Here is a 25,815-nt window from a genome sequence, read left to right as displayed (position 1 = left end):
ACAAGTGAGCACTTTTCTTGTCTTATCACAGTACATTTGTGATTGAGTTTAAATTACAATATTAATGCAGAACAGTTAGCTTTAAAAACACCCAGAAAAGTTCTGATGCTGCCTTTTGAAGTGTATAGAAGTAGATTACATCCTTTGACATGGAGCAACTAGACATGAGTTATTGTCGGCAAAAGAGAGCTACTTTGGTAAATGTTTGATATGTAATATACAGATGTTGTGTACTTATTTTCTTTCCTTTTAGGTCTCTTGTAGCCCATGTAATGTACCTATTGGAACACCCATTAGTGGTTATGCTCTCTATCAGCGGCACATTAAAGCTATGCATGAGTCAGCATTGCTGGAGGAGCAGCGCCAGAGGCAGGAGCATATAGATATGGAGTATAGAAGTTCTGCAAGCCCATGTGGCACCTCCAAGAGCCCTAATCTTGAGTGGGAAGGTAGGCGACACCTTTTTTTGAAAACTCAAGAACTAAGCAACCCTAGATATTGAAACATGAGTCAACTTCTGGATTATAAACTGCAAGAATCAATTACTGGAATCTACTAGATCCTTCGCTAATGTTTTGTCTCTGTGTATGTTGATCACCAATTTCATGGAATAGGTTTCGTACTGTAACTAGCAAGCAAATTACAAACTGCCCTATAGTGCCTTATGTGTAGTTGTGTGAAGAGAAAAATGCATCCTACTGGAAGCCCTTCGGTTGTTAGGAAAGGGTGTACCAAGAACCTGGTACTATGGCAAGGCAATAAACTAGTCTAGAATTAATGTGGTGGATGCAGTGATGCTAGAGGTGCTGTCGTCTGGTCCCCGAATGCTTTGAGAGTCCGTGATAAAATCTCTTCCAATGTTGTACATCCTCGGGTGGACCAAGTTGAATCCTTAAGTCAAACTTCTTGAGTTAACCTATTGAGAACAAAAGAGAGACAAGGTGAGTGAGGTAACATTTCTTATTGTAACCCATTTTCTGCTGGAGAAAGAGAGACGCTTTTCAGCTCCACTGTGTTGTTCTTGAACAAAGACCTCTTCAGAATGTTAATAAACTTCAAACTGTTATTTAGGACAGTGGTTCTCAACCAGGGGTACGTGTACCCCTGGGGTACCTAGAGGGCATGTAGGGGGTACATCAACTCATCTAGATATTTGTCTAGTTTTACAACAGCTAAATGAAAAGCACTAGCGAAGTCAGAAACTAAAATTTCATACAGACATTGACTTGTTTATACTGCTCTATATACCATACACTGAAATGCAAGTACAATATTTATATTCCGATTGATTTATTTTATAATTATATGGTAAAAATGAGAATGTAAGCAGTTTTTTTTCAGTAACAGTGTTCTGTGACGCTTTTTTGTATTTTTATGTCTGATTTTGTAAGCAAGTAGTTTTTAAATGAGGTGAAACTTGGGGGTTTGCAAGACAAATCAGACTCCTGCAAGTGTACAGTACTCTGAAAAGGCTGAGAGCCACTGATTTAGAATACCTTGGAATGTACATCCTCCTTCACTACTCTGTAAGAACAAATGTTGTGTAACGTCTGACTCTTACAGTGACGTAACCAGCACTAATACCATGAAACATCTTAAACATTTTGATTTTGGAAAACAGTTTTGAGTTTTCAGCATACACTGCAGTTTTAAATTACATTTTCTTGAAAACCTTCATATTAATTTTTGCCAAAGCAAAAAGAATCATTGGTATGTTTGAGAATGGCAGGTGTTTTGAACAGTGGTGTACCTGTTCTCTTCCAATCACAATAGTGAGGAGAGAGCTTGTAGAGAACTGTTTTTGGAGGAGGTTCCTTTAGAATAGGTGGAGGAACTTGTGGTTGCCATTACAAATGCTACCTAGCCAAAATACCATTTCTTTGAATAATAGTTGGCATTGTCCGTAGTTTATTATGAAGTGTTGGAAAGTTTGAGGATGAAGTTCTCTGCCAGCGAAATTCAAGTTTTCTGTGGGTGCCAGCAAAAAGATGGGAAGAATTTGATAAAATGTATTTGAGTCCTAAAGAATTTAGTATTTAAATTCTGAACATTAGAATAGTTTGTGCTGTCTACAACTCTTTAAGAGTTTCTGTTCCTTGAAGTCTATTCTGCAACTGGGATTTCTCCACTGTATTCAGTGCATTGGAGACAACCCACAGATTCTATTTTAAACTTTACAGTATAGGTTTTAGGATATTTACACAGGATGCATGAGTTAAAGGCAAGTGGCCAAATGAAAGGCCATGTAATAGCACAGACTTATTGACAATCTACAGTGCACTTATCTGTGACGTACAATGGTAGATATTAATTTTGTGTGTGCGCAGTATTAGTACTGTTTAACTGATGAGGTTAAAAGTGTACTTCCTCAGCTACAGTAGGCTAGTTCTGATTCATAATCAAGTATTCTTGAATGATCCTTTCACATTCCCCTTCTTATATGTGCGAAACAAAATTGAAGTTCTAAAATCCAAACAAATCTTGATCTTAATTCCCTTATTTCTAGAGCAAAATTTTCTTCCCTTTTCCTAATCATTGTTTTCATTATGAAATCTCAAAGCCATTGACCATATAGATGTATTACTCTTAAATTGACTAGGAGCAGCCCTTAACTGGTGGACAGGAGTATGGAGATCAATAGTAATGAGTCTTCTTCAGTCTAAAACAATATTTACTCTTAAATCTTGCTGGCAGGATTTAGAAGTAAATATTGTTTAAACCAAAAACGGCAGCTTCTCTACTGAACCACTTCACATGGCTTGAGTTGCATTGGTACTGTTTGTTTTTAATATAATTATACTTGAAAGCTTTTTGTCTACATCTATGAAAATTTGCATTATAAAATACAGAGTAAATAACTTTATTGATACAAATTGAAGCAGGGAAGAGATTGAGTCTTTTTAACTTACTTCTCCCATTGAAAAAAATGTGCATAACATTGCAAAAAAAAATTCGCCAGCTTTTTTTTCCCTCCAGTAATAAACTTATGTAATAATTTAAAATTATGATATTTGCCAAGGTCAGTTGTTCAATGACGTTCAGCTCTATTTATATATCTTCAGCTTTTAAACATGTCTGAATCTGGAAGACCCCAAAAGACTAACAAGGCTAAATACACTCAGTTTCTAGGGGTAACACTTGAATAAAATTAAATGCCAAAAAGCTGGTACAGGGATCTGCACACTTTTGGTTTAATATGCAAAACTGTCTGAAGTCTCAGTAATTTCTGATCCAAAGACACTTACTTATCTTGAACCCTTAAAGACATTTTGTGTGGGAGGGAAACTGATGTGGAGGCTCCCTTTATTCCAGGAAGGGAAGAAGTCCCATTGTTAGCTGTGAGGTCTTTCATTTTGCATCAGTGCTGTGATTAAGTGGTATTGTGTATGGAACTCTTTACTTATGTGGTTTAAAAAGAGCTTTTGGAACGAAAGCGTTTAAACTTCTGACAAGAGTGCACTTGACTTCAGAAGCCAGATGGTCTTGTCACTTGGCTGTTGTGATCCAGTTCTTTTCACACTAAATATTTTAATACAGGGTAGTTCTCTCATTATGATAACCTTAACTTTTATAGGAAAATCAGTTGCTTATATGCCTTACGTTGAGGTCAAACGAGCAATAGAACAGGAAGCACAGGTGCAAAACACAGCAGGAAGGTCGGCATCACCATACAGGCTATCTCCAAGAGAAGTCAGTAAAGCCTCGCCACAGCCTGATATGAATGCAGCTCGCTATAGTGTCCCACCAGGTAAATATTATCTGTTTTGCACAATAGCCATTGGCAGTCTGCCTTCAGAGGTTAGACTTCCATGATTTAATGTGGTATTAAACTTTCTTTAAAGGTTTATCTGCACTAATGAAAGATGACTGACTTTTTTTTGTAAATAGACCTTCCTTTGTGATTCTCCAGTCATGGGGAACATGTACCCTCATGTTTTCATTTTGCATCAGCAGGTTCTCTTTTCTAATGTGTATTTTCTTAACCAAATGTGAAATCTTATGGTATTGGGGTTTTGAAATTTATTAGAGCTCCAGCACAGAGCCAAAATGGCACACAAAGATTTTAATTTAACTTGCAAAAAAGAATTCTCCAATATGACATGAATGGGGGAAGGAAAAAGTAAAGTAGAACCTGTTATTATATACATTAGGACCTGGTTAGAAGTGCTTTTTAATAGGCTCTAGCTATTATATCAGCTACGGAAAAATAACCCACAATCCGGAAATGTATAACTTTTGTTATCATAGTTTTTTCCCCAGAGTGTGATGTTAGACCATAACAGAGGACAAATTAAGGAAAGACTAAATTAAATTAAACCCCATTTAGTCAAGTATTAAGAACAAAAATGGTTGTGGAAAAAAAACCTACAGGGTGAAAACTTGGTCCACCTTGCTTGAAAATTTAAATTTTAAAGTTTAAAATGCAGATATTGCCATTTATTTTTATACTTTGATGCCAAGTTTAATTTCCACTAAATTTAACTATATACGCCATGAAGAATTGCAGAGGAAAAATCGCTCTAAAAACGTTGTAGGACATACCATTAAGCAGTTCTTCTTGTACATAGTAAGATGAAGAATTACACTTGTTTCTATTGTTTATATAGTGAATGATAGAGCCAGAAATAGGCTGTATTGTTTAACAAAACTTTTTCTTTAAAAGTTCTCCAGCCTGCTCCTCATCAAGTAATAACAAATATACCTGAAGGGGTCCGGCTCCCAACAACCCGGCCGACCAGACCACCACCTCCACTCATTCCATCCTCCAAAACTACTATGCCATCAGAAAAACCATCATTCATTATGGGAGGCTCAATCTCACAAGTAAGAAAACATTACTCAGCAGCAACTTCTAAGTTTAATATATTCTTCTGCTGTTACTTACTAGCTCCAAACTTCATATCCCCAGCATGATGTTTATTCTTTTCCCAACTAAGAGCCACGTGGGCAGCCTATCAAAATCCCAAGAATTGCAGTTACCTTTCATAAAATGGAGCAGATTGTAGCCTTTAGCTTAAATAGACCTATAGTCTCCCAGGGTTGCATCTAAGAACTAAAGATGAGAGCCGTGGTAGTCTGCACAGTAGAACTTTGCAGACTGCATTTGGCCACCCTTGCTCTAACTTCTTAAGATAGGCATCTTTCCACATAGAAAATGAATGCACTAGTTCATTTATAGGTAAACCAGTGCTAAAAATTGTTTAATGTCTGAGCAGTACAGAACTAAAAATGAGTGACTTCTATCAGCAGAATGGCATTAAATGCCATTTGCTTTTATACTGTCTATAGAGTGACAGTTGGCAATGAAGCTAATGGTGTCCAATCAGTGTTATATTTACTCCAGTATTGAAACTGAACCCATCCCAAACCTTTACCAAACAGGAGCCACATGGGCAACCTACTGGGGTGGAAAGAACTTTTTGTAGCTGCTCACTGGCTTAGTTGGCTTATTTATTCCTGTTCAATATTTGTTCTTAATACTGCAGGAGATATTATGTGTTAGGGTGTCTAGAGTTCCTGTTATAATTATGTAGCAATACAAGATATTTTGGTCAGCTCATCATTTATTTCTATTTAAATAATTAAAAATTAAAGCACAGTCTGTAATGTTAATATGCCAGTAATAATTTAATATTATTCATTACCCAAAAATAAAATTTATCAAAGTGACTTATTCTTCTAGGGAACACCTGGCACTTACTTAACATCCCATAGTCAAGCTTCTTATAGTCAAGAACCAGCAAAGCCATCCGTGGGATCCATATCTCTTGGCCTGCCGAGGCAACAGGAGTCTGCCAAACCTGGTAGGAAAACCAAAGCCAACATAAACATTATATGCAAGTTTTGCGCAATAATAGTTGCAAAATTAATTTGGTCTTTTTTTCCTAACTAGCTTCCATACCCTACATCAAGCAAGAAGAGTTCTCTCCCAGAAGCCAGAATTCCCAGCCTGAGGGCCTCTTGGTCAGGGCACAGCATGAAGGTGTGGTCCGAGGTAAAGAAATAGTCATGGGTTGAGTAATGAATTTTAATTTGTCAAGGATGATGAAAATGAGTCAGTTAATTTTTATAGTCCTCACTACTTGACTTGCCATAAAATCTCTCATGATTTACTGAATATTCTTTGGCCTTTTTAAAGCCAGAGTATCCAAGTGCTATTCCAGCTTTCCTATATACTGTTCTCTGAGTGCATATGTCTTACAAAATGCATATAGAGTAGTCTTAAAATTTTTTAATTTTTAATCTTTTTGCCTTGCAAATGTTCTCTGAAATATCTGGTATATCAGCACACACGTGAAATTAACAAATAACAAGTAAAGAGGGACAGTTAGTTTGAAATGTAGTCAATTAATAGTAAAAATAAAAACCACAGGTTAAAATGTTTCAGGAATAAACCTGCCACTAGCTCTCCCTTCTTGTTTAAAATATCTACATAAAGCAGTGAAACTGACTATATATAAAAATACTGACAAAGAGACACTGTAAGGAAACTGTAATTTTATTTCTCATCTATTATATATAGACCTATAGCAATAAGAAATTTAAAAAAAATTCAAATAGTTTGACTTTTTTAAGTTGTCACCTTGGAGAGAACTTTCAATTATTTTAAGCAAGTAATTTGTTTTTATCTGCCAGTTGAATTGATGGGGGCCTTATTTATTGGTTTTCACTTAATTTTGAATCAGGTACCACAACAACCATACAAGAAGGAAGTATAACACGAGGAACTCCAGCCAACAAAGTTCCTGTTGAAACCATCCCGTCTCTGCGAGGCTCCATTACTCAGGTTTCTTCCCCTTTACCTTCTATTGTGTGGTACCAGTAAAGAGGTACTTATTTTTAAAAATAATTCTTAACATCTTTGTATAGGCAAATATAAACACTCCAAGAATGAAATTCCAACAGCACTGAAGTCAGTAGTGCCAGGATATCACCTCTGACAAAGAATTATCATGCGTGTCTAACTTTTAGCTAAATAACACAGGTTTTTTAGTAGTTCTAAATGAAGACTTGTTAGCTGTATCTTACTTCACATCTGAGTAAAATCCTTGCAGTGCAAGAATTAAGAAATAAATCTTGGTAATCAGCTTTGCACAGATGCTGTTATTAAAAGCTCAGGAACAACATAACTAATTTTTAAATCCCTTTGTCTTTCTAATGCGAAGATACAAGTAACATTCTATTCTTAGTTCTATGGTGGCTTGTGCATAGGAAGGGAGTAGGAGCAGTTAATGAGCAAACAGAACACCCTCTGAGTTGGTAACTCCCTTTCTTGATTTTTATAATCACAGAGTCTGACGCTACATTAGTATGCAGTGTTGTTTGAAGATAAAGTACAGCCTAATGATCTTGGATGATAATATAGCTAAGTAGATGTTCCGTTTTCCCCAAAACAGTTGTTGTAGTGTGTCCAAAAAAAGCTCCAGGTCGCAAAAGAATGCTGTAATATAGCATTCCCCATTGCCATTAAAAAAAAAATTCATAAAGTGGCAGTGAAAAATATACTAATCTGCACTAGTGCTAATACTTAAAATACCAGCAACTGTAACTATAATTCCTGATTAAAGGAATCACGATAATAGGCCTGAAGCTACACTTTTTGTTCTCTAGTGCCAGCTTTTCAGTATCTTGCATATGTATGTTCAGAATTATACTCAATTGATTTGATTTGATTTGATTGCAGGGTACACCAGCTTTGTCCCAGTCTGGCATTGCTGCTGATGCATTGCTGAAAGGAACCATCACCCGACTGGCTACCGAAGACAGCAGCCCTGAGAAGTGCCGAGAGGAAGCTGCAGCCAAAGGCCATGTTATTTATGAAGGCAAGAGTGGGCATATCTTATCATATGATAGTAAGTATTTATATACCTGAGTAGTATAACTGGTCCATAGTTAAGATTGCAACTGAGTTTCCTCTTCTAAAATCCACAGATTTGATAGGTTAGGAATCAGTTATTTTTCTATTGTTTTACTATTGTTTTACATATAATTCCATACAAAAACCACTCAGCTAAATAAATGCTAAGATTGCAAAGTCAAGCACTTGAAAGTTAGGAAATGTCAATGAAGGTGGCCTATGCAACCTTAATTCTGCCCCGTTGTGCGTGTGTATTATGATTGTGGTACGTTATATAAGATCATGTTTTTCCCCACAGGATGGACAGAGCTGCCTCATTGACTGAGCAGTTCAATATTTGTTTTGTCCTCATCATTCAATATATAACCCCCCAGGCGTTATTTATTGCACACTATCCAAACCCTTAAATTAAGGTTATCCTAAGCTTTGAATTTCCAGGCTTCTTATTTTTTTTAAATAATTACAATATTCTTGTAAGGATTTTTATCTTTAAAATGCAGATACCTTTTCAAACCAACATTTTAACATTGTATGTGTGTCGGGTGTGTGTGTGTTGGAATAATGTATAATAGGTTTTCTTATATAAAGGGACAGTATCCATATATTTAAGCCAAAATTTAAACTGCTTTAAGACTGTTCTTAATGGAGAAGGCTTTTACAGTTCCTTAATACCCAGTTTTTTATTTTTCCATTCCACTTGGAAGAATGAAAAAACCCCAAACACGCTATTTTTATAAGACCTATAAAAAACCTGCAGTTTCCCTGGTGGATTTTCAGAAGCAGTCATCAAAGAAGCTGTTCCCATAGCTAACATAACCTCACTGAAGTATTGGATCTAACATAGGCAAACTTTCACAGAGCCTCCCTGAGGTCAATGGGATTCCATGTGGGTTGAGGGGTCCACCTGCCTAATTCAGCTTGCAGTATAGGGATCATAAATTATTAGAATCACCCAGAAAGGTGACCTTGGTGTGATGGGTCTTACACAGTGTATAACTGAAGTAGTTAAAAACTGACACTAGTATTTAATTTCTACATTAGTTTTAAAGAATTAGTTGACAAATGTGAAAATGTCAAAGTAACACTTCCTTTAAAGAATAGAGGGTATTACAAACTCTGGAGAGTTAGAGGAAATAAGTTATCCTTTTAACATTAAAATTCAAACTTCAAGTCAAAATATTATAGACAAAAATATTTATTTGCTAAAGTAATACTACAAGATTTAAGTAGTAAAAGATGAGTGTTAAAAAGGCATATAAATATGTTTGGGTACAGTATTGAAAAGGTAAACATTGTTAGGATAAGTTTTTGATATCCTGTATCAAAAGGTTCTACTGTGCAATGGATTGCTTGGTTATGTTATGTTCTCACCTTTTCCTTACTACACGTCTGTATAATTCAGCAGCTATTAAGAACATCCGAGAAGGAACCAGGAGTCCAAGGACTGCTCATGAAATCAGTTTAAAGAGAAGTTATGATACGATGGAAGGAAATATAAAACAAGGAATGTCAATGAGGGAGTCTCCAGTGTCTGCACCATTAGAGGGTAAGGGACTATTTTAAATATACCATGTGCCTTAATAACAATTACATTGGGGTAGATCTAAATCAAAAGAGGATATATATATATATATATATATATATATATATATATATATATATATATATATATATATATATATATATATATATAGTAAACTGGAAGAGAAAGGAGACTTCAAAAGGTAGAAATCAAATCACTGTAACTTGATACTAACAGAGACGTAAAAGCATTTTAGAGCTATTGTTATTGGAGACGATATAACTAGTATCTACTAATAGCATAGTAGTAGTGGAATAGATAGTAGCAGCAATACTATTAATACTTCTTGTATTACTTTCTGTTTTGCCTGACATTTATTAATTAAGACTTGTGCAGCTGCCAATACTTATTTAACAGAGCATCACTGGATTTTTTTGGTTTGTTGTGAAATGACTGATTTCCTAAACCATGACCCAACCAAGATAGTAATGGTGAAGTGCCTTTAACTTTCCTATGTTCCTTTTGGGAGTACAAGAGGCAAGTAAACATTCCTCTAAGCACTGTAGAGCCAAGTGGAAGAGACTCCCTACCAGTCACATGAACTCTTTGTTCCCTCTTCATTTAACCTGTAGGGAACATCTGAGTACCTCTTGGTGAGATGGAGAAAAGCAGTTTAAAGAGGATTACAGATTATATCCCAAAAGATTTAATTGCTAGCTTTTAACTTTCTGGTGTGTACTCCTGATTTCTTTGGAGAGGGAGAACCTAAGAGAGGTACTGAATGGCAGTCTTACACCACTCTGATCCACTTCTTCTCCACAACCTATACAGAATTGTGCTTTAGGGATCTTGATTTTTAAGTTAAATTTCTCTTTGGCTCTTCAGTTCAGCTTCTTTTAGATGGTCCCCATGTTAAGTCTTTAAAGATAGAATGGAGGTTTTAACCAGTCATTGTTCTGTTTCACATTTCTCCTAAATGTTATGCATCACCAGGTGAGGAGACTGAAATAGAGTGAGTGCAGAAAAAGCAACTACTGTAGTTTGGGAAGTGTTACACAATTTTTTCCCAAGACTGGTGTCTTGTATATGTTGAAATACTACAGTAATGGGGTGGGGCATATGCTTCCTGTAAATTTGTTAGGGCAGAGACTGTCTTTTATGTTTGTACAGTGCCTGGCAGAATGGGCCTCGGGCCTCTAGGCACAAGTGCAGTGCAGATAGTAAATTATGTGAGTAGGTAGCATGTACTTTATCATTCTTGTATTTCACTCTCTAACTCCGCCAAATAACTTTTTTAGGGTTAATATGCCGTACACTGCCTAGGGGCAGCCCGCATTCAGAACTGAAGGAGAGGACTGTGCTGTCTGGCTCTATAATGCAAGGTAAAGTTTTCAGTAGTATAGAGGCTGACATTAACTTACTGATCCTAGAAGTCTGACTTTCTTCATGAACCCTACCCAGTTGCTGACAATGGTAGCCATCCTAAAGTTAAAACCTTTTAGTAGAGAGATGTGTGTTTTCCACACATAAGCTTCCTGTTAGGCTACTGATGCACAAAAACTTAATGTACAAAATGTAAGAATTGGTAAATGGGGAGCTATTTTACATGAGGAAATTTGTAAAATCGAAAAAAGTATATTTAGCATTTTGCATCTTCAGGAAGCATTTGGGGAGGTGTATTGCTGCCTTTGCTTTTAGCATATGAGAGCACGCTTGACCTATCCAGTGTCCTAAACAATTGTTCAGTACTGTTCCCTTATGGCTTTTAGTGGTAAAATTAGTTCATTTAAAAAAAAAAAAAAAAAAAAAAGTACTTCCTATGTGTCTTTCTATATTGGAGTCTTCTCTGTTCTTTATGTTGGATCCATTTGTAGTGGCAGGTCAAAGTTCCAGTTTGTGATTGGTATTTACAGTTTGCTAAATGTGCAAAAAAATCTTTCAGTGGCTGTTAACATACTAAAGACTTGTTTAATTTATTTTCCTTCCATGCAAGGTACACCAAGAGCAACAGCTGAGAGTTTTGAAGAAGGCCTGAAGTATCCTAAACAGATTAAGAGAGAGTCTCCTCCCATACGGACATTTGAAGGAGCCATAACCAAGGGAAAGCCTTATGATGGAGTCACTACCATTAAAGAAATGGGCCGTTCCATTCACGAAATCCCAAGACAGGACCTTTTAAGCCAAGAAAGTCGCAAGACTCCTGAAATAGTACAAAGTGCAAGGCCAATTATGGAAGGCTCCATTTCTCAGGTAACTATACAAACCAGTACTGGACTCTTACTGCTGCCTTGATACTCAGTGGTAATTCCAATCAGGGTATTTGTTGCATTTAAGAAATACATGTCTCGTTATCCAAAAACAGAGGGTTTGTGTGTTTTTAATTAAGTTTGAAAACATTTTCTCCATGTATTGGTAAAAACCTTGGGATTATATATCATTTTGACAAGAGTGCTGGGCAGTTTGTATAAGATATAGCAAGTACTGTAGCTCTGTTCGAGATCCAGTTGCATCACGTCATAAAATTCATGCAAGTATGTAACACAAAAGATTAAAAACAAATTATACACTGATCTTCTAGCATCAGTGGAAAGTTGGCAGGATGACCTTGGCTGCTGATGGTCTTTTCCTTCTCTCTAGGGTACACCCATAAAATATGAAAGCAACTCCGGCCAGTCTGCTATCAAACACAATGTAAAATCTTTAATCACTGGACCAAGTAAACTGCCCCGTGGAATGCCTCAGCTGGAAATGGTACCAGAAAACATGAAGGCGGTAGAACGAGCAAAATATGAAGATGTGAAGACTGGGGAGGCTGTACGTTCCCGTCCTACATCGGTGGTCAGCTCTGGCACCTCTGTCCTCAGGTCAACTCTTCATGAAACTCCCAAATCACAATTGAGCCCTGGGATTTATGATGACACCAATGCAAGGAGGACACCTGTGAACTATCCAAGTCCTATGTCCAGGAGTTCACCTATGATGAACAGAGTTACTGAAGGTATGTTATCCTTCCTTGCCCAATGTAAGCTGGCCATTAAAAATCATAACAATTCTTAAAATTCCTTATTTCTGTAGATTGAGCACTGTTTGGGTAAAGCATACAAGGACATTTGCTTTTTTAAAAATAGGTTATTGAATTTATTTATAGAACATTTCACTCTGTTCTTAAGTACTGTCATAGTTCTGTTCGATTTGGGTTGCAAGCCAAGAAGAGGAATGTTCTAAAAAACCCAACATTAATTTAAATTAAATAATGAAAACCTTTCTGTTCACACGGAGTTTTGTAACCCTCCCACAGTGTTAATCTTGGGCCTCAACACCTTAGAATGTGCCTCATGCTTATCGTTCTTAGCAAAGTTGATGTAGGTGTACATTCATAACAGTAAAGGTTCAGTCTTTCCCTCTGTGACCCTTTTTGCTTTTATAATGCTGTTGATCCCAAGGAACTGAAAATGTCTCAGTTGAACTTAACATCACCTCTGTAAGGTAAGCATTATAGCTATTTTACAGAGGGTAAGATGAAACATAAAGATGTTAGTGACTTGTCCAAGACCACACAATACATTTGTGATAAGGCAAGGAGTTAAAGCCACTGGAGTTCTGACTCCTAGGGTGAAATCCTAGCCCCATTGAAATCAATGGTAAAACTAATACCTTTATTTTTCATTAGTGTAGTTGGACAAGGTTACATAAATAGATTATGTAATAACATAGGTACATCATGTACACTGCCTAATAGTTTAGTTTTTCATATTACTTCACATACTCATTCTTACCAATGAGTTTTTTGGCAATTCCACAGAAGTAAGTTTTTAGGAGGGGTTTGAAAGAGAGCTGGGGTCTGGAGAATAAGTACCAAAGAAAAACCAAATCAGACTGGTATAGAAGGTACTTTTAAAACTGTGAAAGGTATTTTGCTGCCTGTAAAATGTGGATCTCTGTTAGGCCATGGTTTACACTGACCTGGAAGACCACTTTCTCACCATTCTAGAAAAATCTTTTTAAGCACAGTTTAACAGAAAGCTGGTCATATTAGCCAGTGTCCTTGCTAGGTTGTTTGTCATAGCCTATTAATGGTTTGTTTTGTAGTGTCACAAATTTTAAATGTCTTGTACTGTGTGCCAAGTAATGTTTAAGTACTAGAAAGCTATAGCCTGCAAGCCAAACTAACGTAATTACATTCACAAACACATGGGACAACTTGCACAACTTGCAGCTTGTGTGTTTAAAAAAGAAAAGCTAATAAAAGGTTATAGACTTGGAAATAACTTTGAAAAAGCCACTATGCTCAGAAGTGCGTTTTTTTCTTGGCTGAAATCAATTTGATATCTGTGACCCCCTTTGCTTAAGAGATAATTAAGGCCATTACCAGGCTCTCCATACAAAACCTGTTTCTTTTCTAAGCTAAACACCTTATCAGTTCTCATCTGCTTTAATTGTCAGGCATCAGAATAAAAGTAGTTTTGTAAAGATATCTTAGAACAGCTACATTTCTTCTAGCAGGGAGGGCTGAGATGCCCAGTCTCCGGCTAGGCAACTACTGTCAGTTTCTTCCACAATCAGCTCCTCATTGGAGAAATTGCATCCCCAGCATTCTCTGTTTCTCTCTCTCAGAATGCATTTCTTGAGCAAGTCTTTAATATCACTGCTCTTTGCATTCAAATTGCTCCTGATGATCCGATTCTGCCACAGTGCTTACAAGAAATCAGCCCAATAGCTACATAAAGAATCAGGTAGAGGGAATAGCTGGAACTCACTTGTGTGCCATTCATTACTTGGCCACACTCCTTGCTTGTTGTATCTGGTTCTCCCACTCCCTCTAGAGCTTACAGTCTTTCATACTGTAAGCTCTAGAGGGCAAAGACTCTTGTGTCTGGAAAGCACCCAGTATGTTTTGGGTGCTGTGTCTATGTTCGTAATAATACTGAATTCTGAGCCAATTGCATAGGATGTTGTTGTTTCTTTTCAGGCATTTAACTATGAATTAATTCCAGGAAAAGTCAAAAAACACCTTAACATACAAATTAGCCTAGTCTCCCTAAACCACACCTAATAGCCATTGTTTAATATATAGTACAGAGGTTGCAGCTAAATAATAAGTTTGTTTAAAATAAACAAAACTTTACTTTGTTTTCAATAATTTACGTGTATAGTCAGTGTTAAATATTTAGAAACACTGTCATGTAGTCTTCCCCAAAACTTGACATAGCTCTAAAATTATTGTAATTTTGGTAAAGGAATGCCTTTAGGATTACATATTTTAAAATACCTCTTTCAGATCATTAAGGTGTTTAAAAAAAATCTTCAGGACTGCTGTTTTGTAGAAATAGGTTGAGCCATATTGTTAGATGTTTGGTGACTTTTTTCTATACATATGTCACCAAATCAATCTGAGGTATATCCCATTTTGTTCCTAAAATACAAGGGTGGGGGGAGGAATGGGTTTTGTCCAGTGGAAATATTTTCAAGCATCTAGTAGAGAATTTCAATAATTAAGTATTTTAAAGAAAGTATTAATTTTGGGGGGGGAGGGGAAAGGAGAGGATACTATAGCAGCACTACTTAATGCCTTGGCACTTGGTAAGATAAGACCTATGTAAATCCAGTACAGTTTTGTATTACTCTGTTCTGTCTGAAAATCCCAACTTAGTTTTGGAATTGAATTTTCCAGTTTTTTACCATGGCTAAATTTTAAAATATTTATTCTTTTGGGCAAATTGTTAGTCTATAATAATAATTAATGGAGATATCCCATCTCCTAGAACTGGAAGGGACCTTGAAAGGTCATCGAGTCCAGCCCCCTGCCTTCACTAGCAGGACCAAGTACTGATTTTGCCCCAGATCCCCAAGTGGCCCCCTCAAGGATTGAACTCACAACCCTGGGTTTAGCAGGCCAATGCTCAAACCACTGAGCTATCCCTCCCCCCCAACAGTCTCATTCTGTTTGGGACATATCACTTCTCTTCAATTAAAGTAAATGTTATGTTTCCTCAGAAGAAGTTTAGCTGTCTTTTCTTTTTGACATAGTTGAGCAATTTCACTGGCTTTTGTTGAAGTTTTCCTTTTCAGGTTCCCAGAGCTATACCCACGAGAGCCTCAGATTATCAAAAAATACCACCACCACCACTACCACTCTCACATCCGAAACAAAAAAAGGCCAATTATATCAAGTCATTACATGAGCCAACCTGTGTTTGTTTTTGTCAAGTCAGTTCATTCTTTCTGTGTAAATTGAATTTTGGTGACTCTTAGGATGAGAGCCTGAGGCCTTTTGTTTATCTACAGGCATCAGACAGATCAGGACTGTGCAGGGTGGTCTGTTCAGCATTCCACCTCTGTTCAAATTTCTACCACTAAACTTTCGCCCAAGGCAAACATACTTTTATAGAGGTAGGAGGTAATTCAGTCTCAACTCGTACTTTATACTGGGTCACTTCAAAGGTGTTTCTTCAGGGAGTGTGGATTGTTTGAATATGGACTGTTACTCAAGGCACTAAAATATCTGGATGATGGAGCTGGTATGTTAATCTGAAAGGCTACCTAATAGCATCCTTCTGAACTAATTTAGTCACTAACTTCTGTTTCCACAAATTGTTCTAGGTGTGTAAGGTGTTTTCTGACTGGTGTACTATTGTGCAGGAGTCTGAAGTCATGTCATGTCTGATCCCTTTTTGAGCTAATTCACATTTACAGCTTCACCAACTATCAGGAGTGTATTTCTTACAAGTGTTTTTTTCTAGCTGGAATATCTTCTGGGAAGCCTGCTAATCATGAAAGGAAAACCACACTTACCCCAACGCAGAGAGAGAGCGTACCAGCGAAATCTCCAGTCCCAGGGGTTGATCCTGTAGTAACTCACAGTCCGTTTGACTCCCATCATAGAGGCTCTACTCCAGAAGTCTACAGGAGCCATCTCCCCCCTCATTTAGATTCAGCCATGCAATTTCACAGGGCTCTGGATCCTGGTAAATGCGTTTTGTTGTTGTTTTCCTTTTCAGTCCTGTGGTCTTCAGTAATATACAGAAAAGATTGTGTATTAAAAGCAAAGGTCAGTGGAGCCACCATTAAAAAGTTTTTTACTATGAGCTATACCTTGTGCCCAACACTCTGCTTAGAGGCCTTTTCTGGGTTTTTTTAATCAAAATATTCTTAAAGTATTCCTAGGTTAATTCTACATTTTCTCTCCATTAGAACAAAATGTTTTTCCCTTTCCATTTCAAAGATCTTATAGAAGAAGCTGTCAAATTATCTCCTTTGTGTTTATCAAAAATGGGAGATGTTCAGAGGATATTTTTAAGTAAAGTATTTGTTAAAAGAATGACAGGCATCCAAGAAAAACATACCCTGGGGGATTAAACAAAAGCATGGTGAGGGTTTTGAGAGTGAAACACTCTCTAATTCAGAGATTACCAGATTGTACGTTGTTTTGCCTTTAGAATCCACTCTGATGGTATTGAAAACAGGAAATTGATTTGTAACTCAAAGATCAATCCACTTCCACTGATTATCCTTTATCCTGTATTTTTCCTTCTATTATCCTGTATTTCTCATTATCCTATGTGGATATTTCAGTGCTTCGCTTCTAAAGAACATTAGGATTTACATTCACAGTTTCCCCTCGTGGCTTTTTCCATAAAGCAGATTTCTTCAGTCTGGATTGCTTAACCTTTCCTAGCTAAGTATGAGAACATATGTTCTCAATGGAACGTCGGCACTGAAAAGACTAGTTTTGATTCTGTCAGAGCTGGCCCTGGAGGATTGGCAACCCTTTTTTAAAATATTTCTTAAGCTTTAATAACTACAGATTCCAAACTCTTCCTCTACTGCACACTAAACTTTCCTTTATTTTTTTTCTCATTCTCAGCTGCTGCTGCATACCTGTTCCAAAGGCAGCTTTCACCTACCCCAGGTTACCCAAGTCAGTATCAACTTTATGCAATGGAGAACACACGGCAGACAATCCTAAATGACTATATTACCTCACAGCAGATGCAGGTTAATTTACGTCCTGATGTAACCAGAGGACTATCTCCTAGAGAGCAAACTTTAGCTCTCCCATATGCAGGAGCCAGAGGTATGTCTGCCTCCTCCAGGCTGTCTTTGGAATATGTTTTGGAAGGTGGAGTTTGATATATAAATGGTTGCATTTCAAAACTGGTCTCTGCATATGCAAAGCAAAACTCTGTATAACACTAGTAGAAAGCCTAGATGCATATTTCCTTTTTTTTTTTTTTTTTTTTTTTTAAGTAATTGTAAATTGTTAAGATTGGGGAGTATATCCTAACTCCATTATAACTTTTGAACAGGAATTATTGACCTGAACAATATGGCTCCCACTATCTTAGTCCCTCATCCAGGAGGAACAAGTACCCCTCCAATGGAGAGAATCACTTATATCCCTGGCACCCAGCTCACGTTCCCTCCGAGGCCTTACAACCCTGCATCTATGTCACCAGGTAAGAGCCTGATTGTTCTGTATTATCCCTAATCCATTGACCTTCTAGAATAGTGACCTTCTCTATCCACTAGTCACTGGATAAGTGTCTTGCTGCTGTTTCAATAGCTAACCCCCGTGCCATTCACTTTGGGTGATGGGAGAGATGATTGTTAACTTTATTGCTTCAGTAGCAGCCAAAGGTACCCAAGACAGGATCAAGGCCCCATTGTGATAGGTTTTGTATATATCTGCTGGAAGCCCTGAAGAAGAGAAAACAATTAGAAAAACAAAAAGTTTGATGTTTTTGTTAAATACAATGGGCCAAATTCTGTCATCTGATACATGAGCCCATTAATTTCTGTTCGAGGGTGGAATTTGGATAGGAATCTGGCATAGGATAGAATCCTGTTATCTGCCAGCTGGATAGCTCCTATCCCCGTGTATTAAAGCAATGCAGTGACTTGGGAAGGTTGTTTCCCAGTCCCGCCTCTCACAGTGAATTTTAGGGTTCAACCATCATACTCCAGTATGTAATTCTCAATGGAATCAAAGTGGTTTTGGGTATTCATAAATATTCTTTTCTGGCTTCAACTTGCATCAAGTGTGTGTCAAGTAATACACACTGCTGTGCTTTTCAATGTTTGTCTTATGCTTTTCATTGCTGTGTGAAGCACTTCCATCTCCTGTGCATCTTATAGGACACCCTACGCATCTGGCTGCGTCTGCAGCTGCCAACGCTGAGAGGGAGCGGGAGAGGGAACGGGAGAAGGAGCGGGAGAGGGAACGTGAAAGGGAGCGGGAGAGAGAACGAGAGAGGGAGAGAATCACTGCAGTTCCTGCTGAGCACTACCTTCGGCCTGGTGAGTGTACATTGCCACATTGGGATCAGTCTTGTATACAAAATGTAACTAATCAATTTCCACAACCACCGTTAGCACTTTTGTTTTGACTTCTAAAAAATAAAATATTGTTAGCATAATCTAAATGGGCGGGCGATTCCTAAGATATGGAGGTTTTGCTGTAATTGACAGTGGTAGGTAGTATGTTCTTTTTCTCTTTGTTCAGTTGTAATGATGCAGAATGTGGAGGATGGAATCAGTCCTGTCCCAATTGGCATTTCAGTCTGTGCAATGCAGATCGGAGGATGCTGTTCTTCAGAAAGCTTTAAATATGTCTGTGCCTGACAGCAGTGTAGACATGTGAAAAAGGGTGTGGAGGAGGCGCTAGCATTATGATACTTGCTTGTGCATTGTTATATACACACTTATTACACGTTATAACAGGCTGTATATTTCTCCCCCCCCCCCACTAACTTTCTCCACACACTTAAGGTACAGAGCAGCCTGGCAGACCTGGCAGTCATGGATACGTTCGCTCACCTTCTCCTTCTGTTAGAACCCAAGAGAACATGCTGCAGCAAAGGCCCAGTATTTTCCAAGGAACCAATGGGACAAGTGTAATTACCCCTCTGGATCCTGCTGCTCAGCTACGCATCATGTACGTTTCTTAAACTCCTGTTACAAAGAAATATGTTCTGGGATTAAGCTCATTACTAAATGTGTTTACATTGCATGAAAAATAGTAGAGACCAGAAGTTACCACTGTCTGCTAGGTCTTTGGCCTATGGGAAATGACTTAAGGCAGGGGCGGGCAAACTTTTTGGCCTGAGGGCTGCATCGGGTTTCATAAATTGTATGGAGGGCCGGTTAGGGGAGGGGGTCGTGGCCTGGCCCCCACCTCCTATCTGTCGTCCCTGCCCCCTCCCACCGCCCTCGGACTCCTGCCCCATCCAACCCACCCTGTTCCCTAACTGCACCTCTGGGACCCCTGCCCCATCCACACACCCCCGCTCCCTATCCCCTGACCGCTCTCGGACCCCTGGCGGCCCATCCAACCCCCCCTCTCCTTCCTGACTGCCCCCCGGAGACCCCTGCCCCATCCAACCACCCCTTCTCCCTGTCCCCTGACTGCCCCCGGAACCCCTGCCCCCTGCTGCCCCATCCAACCCCCTCCCCCTCCTTCCTGACTGCCCCTCCAGGACCCCTGCCCCATTCGACCCCCTGACCATCCCCCCGAACTCCCCTGCCCTCTATACTACCCCCCCCCCCCCCCGCTTCCTGGCCCCTTACCGCGCTGCCTGGAGCACCGGTGGCTGGCGGCGCTACAGCTGCGCCGCCCAGCTGGAGCCGGGCCACGCCGCCACCATGCAGCACAGAGCACCGGGTCAGGCCGGGCTCTGCAGCTGCGCTGCCCCAAGAGCTCCCAGCCCTGCCGCCCAGAGCATTGCGCCGTTGGCGGAGCAAGCGAGTGAGCTGAGGCTGCAGGGGAGGGAAAACAGCAGGGGAGGGGCCGGGGGCGAGCCTCCTGGGCCAGGAGCTCGGGGGCAGGGCAGGACGGTCCCACGGGCCGGATGTGGCCCGTAGGCCGTAGTTTGCCCACTTCTGACTTAAGGGATAGGTGTTAACATCACAAAAGCTGTACTTTGTGGGAAGCCTGGAAGAGCCAGCTGCAATCATTGAATTGGTGTTGTATGATCTAATGCATGTGATTTTTGATATTTGCTAACAGGCAGCTCACGCCTGGAGCCCCCTCCATAACTCCTGGGTTGCCTGCTTCCCGTTACAATACTGCTGCTGATGCCCTAGCTGCATTGGTGGATGCTGCAGCCTCTGCTCCTCAGATGGAAGTTGTCAAAGCAAAAGAGCACAAGCATGAAGGAACCAGAATAGAAGAGAACATGGGGCGCAGGTCAACGGTGGTTAGTGAACAGCAGCAACAGATGGAGCAGAAAACACTGGAAGCAGAAAAGAGGTCTGTTCAGTGCCCGTACACATCGGCAGCTTTTTCCAGTGGCAAGTCCCAGGGTCCGTCTTCATCGGTAGTTTATTCAGAGGCTGGTAAAGACAAAGGGCATCCTCCTAAATCCCGGTACGAGGAAGAGTTAAGGACTCGTGGGAAGACCACCATAACTGCTGCTAACTTCATAGATGTGATCATCACTCGGCAGATTGCTTCGGACAAGGATGCACGGGATCGGGGTTCACAAAGTTCAGATTCTTCTAGCAGTTGTACGTGTCTTCACTCTTAATTACTATTCCCTCATGTGCTCTTTTCATTTCACTTGCTACGTTGGCCATTAAGGAGATGGCACATCTGAATAGATTTGTTTTATCCTGTTGCTACTAATGCAGTGCAAGCCCTGTACCGTCTTCCCTTTTATATAATTGACAGCTGCTTGACGTGAAATAAAACAATACTCATTTATACAGTGCTGTAGCTATGCATAGCAGTTTTCAGCCAAACACAGTTTTTCATAAGAACCTTGTGATGCTCTGTGCAAAACTCACCATCACCTGTATAGTGAATGTTCAGAGTATATGCTATGGAAGTCTTAGATGTAGAAGGGAATGGCTATCTTGAATAACAGAAAAACAAAACTAACCACGCTACAGATCACAAGATACTTCCTAAAAATAATAGCTTTCCGTTTGTAGTAGTAAATGCATTATGAAAATGAGGAGAAAATGCTTATTTAAATGCTCAAATAGATTTGCCCAGTCATGAAAATAAAATAGATTCCCTACATTAAAATGTGGATTAAGATTTATTGGCTTTTAATATTAACTCTTAATATTAAGGTTTCACACGTACACAAATTTTGCATTTTATTTAAAACCATCTCTGCTGTTTGAACTCCTAGTATCTTCCCACCGATATGAAGCACCCGGAGATGCCATTGAGGTGATTAGCCCTGCAAATTCACCTGTACCTCCCCAAGAAAAACTACAACCCTACCAACAAGAGGCACCCAAACCAAGCCAGGCAGAAAGTAAGTCTGTTCCTTTGTAGATAAAAAAAATTATGTCCAAGTATCTTAAATATATATTCCCTTTTGAACAGTTGCTATGAACTCATACGCTTATGTATATAAAGTACACTAGCAGCCTTATAGTTGCAACTAAAAGCACTCTTGAATCTTCAGAAGCTTTTTCTAGAGCATGTACTTAATTGTGATCTGTGAAAAGTGGGGAAATTTGATTAAATTTATTGAAAATGCAATAATGATACTTAGCACTCATCAGTTATACCTCACTACGCCTAGGAGGTTGGGTGCATTATTTGCATTTTGCATATGGAGAAAATGAGGTAAATAGGTTGACTTGATCAGACCCTACAACTAGTCTGAGACAGCGCCAGAATTAGAATTTGAGAATTTCTGATTTCTAGACCCGTGCTTAATTCACTAGACCAGTGTTTTTCAATCTCTGGTCTGAGAACCCCTGGAGGTCCGCAGACTATGTCTTAGGGGTCTGTGAAAGGTTGTCATTACCATAGAACAGTGGTTTTCAAGCTGTGGTCCGCAGACTATGTGTAAGATTTCCAAAGGGGTCTGCACCTCCATTTTGAAATTTTATAGGGGTCTGCAAATGAAAAAAGGTTGAAAACCACTGCACTCGACTGTGCTGCTTCTTATTGTAATATGCTCTGATTTAGAATTAACAGAAAAAAATGCTTCTGTTAAGTTATAAAAAGTACTTAAATTATCAGTGTATTGGTGGTTGGTGCAAACACTTACATTCTGGTGAAAGAGACTGAGGTGCAAGGTATGTCAGCTCAGTTTGCTGTCGAAGTACAGTGAAATTAAATCAGTCCAAAAATATGCATTCAATGCTATTGTAGACTAGTACTTTCTGTTGCCTGTTTGAGTCAAAGGGTCTAAATCAGTGGTTCTCAATCTGCGGGCCGCTTGCGGCCCAATCAGCAAACAGCTATGGCCCATGTGATATCCTCAGGGTCATACAGGTAGTATATATATTATGTGGATGCGTCCCACTGGTCTAAATACTAAGGAAAGAAAGCTATATTTAAAATTTCATGCAGAAATGTTTCATATATCTCTTTATAAATATTCAAAAAACTCTCAAAGCTTAAACTTCAGAAATATCTTCTTAGAGTGATATGCTTCATTTTTTTTTTTCTCCTTTTTTTTTTTTGGAAACTAGGTGATCCCAACAGGCAGTATGAAGGTCCAGTTCACCGATATAGGACACAACAGGAATCTCCTTCTCCACAGCAGCCTCCACTGCCTTCCTCTCAGGCAGAGGGGATCGGACATGTACCTAGGACCCATCGTCTGATCACACTTGCTGACCATATCTGTGTAGGTTAATTTTGCAAGTAACTTGGGGATTGATTTATGTTTTCAAAACATGGAAGCGCTACATTTTATTTGAGTTATAATATGTTACAGTGTTGGTAGTGAAACCATGACATGTTACATAATCACATGACTGAAGTTCAGATTGTCTTGTGTTTGGTGCGTGTGATGCCAATTGCGTTTGTTCCTAAAATGAGATAATGCAGGCCAAATGTTTGACCAATCTTTTTTTTTGTTTTTTTTCCCCCCCCAACCAGCAAATTATTACACAAGACTTTGCTAGAAACCAAGCGGCCTCACAGGCATCCCTGCAGCCTCCAACTAGTACATTCCAGAACTCTGCTCCTGCTTCAGCTGCTACCCCTACTCGGGCAAAGGCTTCAAACCGCTACAGCCCTGAGTCGCAGTCACAGTCTGTTCACCATCAACGGCCAAGTGCCAGAGTGTCTCCTGAAAATCTCTCTGACAAATCCAGAGCAAGGTGAAGTGGTGGCTTTTTGGTTTGACTGTAAATTCAACCAATGCCTGCATAAGTAGCCAATAAAAATTAACAGTGGATTAGGCTTAATTGATTTGAAGTAGGTTTATCCTTCAACCTTTCTTAGCTGTCCGAAGGCAACTTACATTTTATGTCTACTTTCTTCAACAAATAGAAGGAATATATGGCTTAACTTTCTAACAGTGTAGTAAGGAAAATGAAAAATACTCACTGGTGCTGCATTGTAGATTATAGCCATCTCCACATTTTATACTAGATCTCCAAGCTTTGAGGGAAGGAAGAGACATAAACACGTAGAGCTCATAGAAATTAATCATTTATGTGGATAGTCTGAAGTCTTGTGTTTCTGTAATATCTTTCATCCCAAAGGATACCATAGACTTAAATGATATATAAGCAATAGACTTGATCTTTGATTACTGGAGTTTGTTTTTAATTGTTCTTGTTACACATCTGAAAAGTACCTCTCCTTTGTATTAAAAATTTAGACCTGGGAAGTCCCCAGAGAGAAGTCATGTCTCTTCAGAACCCTATGAGCCAATCTCACCGCCTCAGGTCCCAGTTGTACATGAGAAACAAGACAATATTCTATTGCTTTCCCAAAGAAATGAGCCTGCTGAACAGAGGTATGTCTAAAAACTGAACTTACTATATCTTAACCTCTATCTCTGAGTGGTCAGCAGCAGCTCTGATCTCTGAAGTGAGGCACTATTGTCTAATGGCAAGAGCAGTGTAGTAGGAGTCAAGACTTGTAAATTCTGTTCCTGATTCTGCTACTGTGGGCAAGTCACTTAGCCACTCTGCCTACCCTATTTACAGATGGGTGTGTACCTACCTACTTCCAAGAGATGTTTAAATTCACTGTATGTAAAGCACTTTGAGAGGCATGGGTGAAAGACTCCATATGTGCAAACCACCTTTCATAATCTTTGGGTTTCTCATTGCAACCAATGTGTTTTTAAAGAATCAATTGGTTTAGGCCCCAGAGTGATGAAAATTCTTGGAAAATTGAATCTCCTCTTAACTTTCAGAGGCAACCTGGTTGAGTGGCTAGGGCACAGGACTAAGAGTCAGGAGCCTTGAGTTCTGTTCCTGACTCTGGCACTGACCTTGTGTGCGTCACTTAACCACTTTATGCTTCAGATTCTCTGTTAGTATAATAGAAATATTGATACTTACCTCCATTGTCAATTGCTTTAAGATATACAGATCAAATGCATTGCGGTGGTGGTAGTGATTATGCTCTTGGCAAGTCATCAGTCTGGCACTCACTTGGGCAAAGTTTGGGTGTCCCTAAGGTAATGGAGACAGTAGTTGAGTGTATAGATCTATGGGGTATATAGCTATTCTGTATAAAATTGCTGATGGGGGGGTTATAAAATATGTTGAATTTGGGCCCCTGGTGTAAACTCGTGCCAGAGTTTTTAGAAGTGATGGGAAGGTTTTTAAAGCAATGCATGTTGATGTGTAGTTCATCTTTGACACATGTTGGTCTCAGCAGGACTGACTCTCGCTCTCCGGGGAGTATAAGTTACCTGCCTTCATTTTTCACCAAGCTTGAGAACACCTCTCCAATGGTGAAGTCCAAGAAACAGGAGATATTTCGTAAGTTGAACTCCTCTGGTGGAGGTGACTCTGACATGGGTAAGTGGGACTTCACTTTCTCATTGCATTTTCTAACGTAGGGTATCCTTGGATGGCAATAATGCAAAGCCTAACCCAGTCCTGTTTCAAATACTTTTAATTTTATTTAATGTTATGTTTAAAAACATTACTACCAAACACTTGGAAGTTTTGCCATATATATTTTGCTCTTGTATGTAGGAGTTTATTTTACAATTACAAGGTTAATATTTTGTTTGCGAGAGGGAAACATCTTCTGTAAACTAAGGGCAAGCATTTTATTTTGGAGCCAGGAAACATTGGGCGAAAACCTGCACTCTTATCCATGTATGAATTATTGGGTTTTCCATTTGATGTATAAGATATGTAAACATAAGCTTGCGTACGTGTTTTCTGCTGAAGAGGTGGTCATGCTGCCAGAGGGGCTTCAAAGACTCCTTTTTGTTGTTGTTTGCTCTTGTAATTATGAGTGTCAGTACGGCAACCTCTAAACCACAAATAAGTTGCATATAGTTTTGGAAGCCGATATCAATATGGTGGAACATGTTACTAGCACCATATTGTACTTTCCTGAATAAACTTATTCCAGCAAAATGGGGATTTCAGTTAGCAGTAAAGAGAATTTAATTTGGCTTTAATGCTTGTGGTTAGAGCACACCTCTGCTAAAAGTGGAATATGCTTGCAATGAGCAAGAAGATAATTTTTGTTTCACAGAAA

General features: G+C 39.0%; 1 protein-coding gene across 1 annotated transcript in view; it reads left to right on the top strand.

Moving 5' to 3' along the window:
* NCOR1 (nuclear receptor corepressor 1) overlaps window positions 1-25,815 on the top strand; it is a 104,474-nt gene that overhangs the window by 73,496 nt on the left and 5,163 nt on the right. Inside the window, exons 23-44 of the mRNA XM_065418425.1 lie at window positions 254-449; window positions 3,575-3,748; window positions 4,664-4,824; window positions 5,684-5,804; window positions 5,894-5,995; window positions 6,687-6,787; window positions 7,685-7,853; window positions 9,264-9,404; window positions 10,679-10,762; window positions 11,374-11,630; window positions 12,018-12,378; window positions 16,121-16,345; window positions 17,245-17,454; window positions 17,687-17,836; window positions 18,516-18,677; window positions 19,149-19,314; window positions 20,386-20,885; window positions 21,518-21,646; window positions 22,821-22,978; window positions 23,233-23,456; window positions 23,963-24,100; window positions 24,976-25,118. Coding sequence (XP_065274497.1) covers window positions 254-449; window positions 3,575-3,748; window positions 4,664-4,824; window positions 5,684-5,804; window positions 5,894-5,995; window positions 6,687-6,787; window positions 7,685-7,853; window positions 9,264-9,404; window positions 10,679-10,762; window positions 11,374-11,630; window positions 12,018-12,378; window positions 16,121-16,345; window positions 17,245-17,454; window positions 17,687-17,836; window positions 18,516-18,677; window positions 19,149-19,314; window positions 20,386-20,885; window positions 21,518-21,646; window positions 22,821-22,978; window positions 23,233-23,456; window positions 23,963-24,100; window positions 24,976-25,118 — 4,072 coding nt within the window. The remainder of the gene's footprint in view (window positions 1-253; window positions 450-3,574; window positions 3,749-4,663; window positions 4,825-5,683; window positions 5,805-5,893; window positions 5,996-6,686; window positions 6,788-7,684; window positions 7,854-9,263; window positions 9,405-10,678; window positions 10,763-11,373; window positions 11,631-12,017; window positions 12,379-16,120; window positions 16,346-17,244; window positions 17,455-17,686; window positions 17,837-18,515; window positions 18,678-19,148; window positions 19,315-20,385; window positions 20,886-21,517; window positions 21,647-22,820; window positions 22,979-23,232; window positions 23,457-23,962; window positions 24,101-24,975; window positions 25,119-25,815) is intronic.

Source organism: Emys orbicularis, chromosome 17, assembly GCF_028017835.1.
Source record: "Emys orbicularis isolate rEmyOrb1 chromosome 17, rEmyOrb1.hap1, whole genome shotgun sequence".
NCBI classification, from domain to species: Eukaryota; Metazoa; Chordata; order Testudines; family Emydidae; genus Emys; species Emys orbicularis.
Note: the sequence above shows the minus strand (reverse complement) of the source record. Positions and strands in the feature narration are given on the sequence as shown.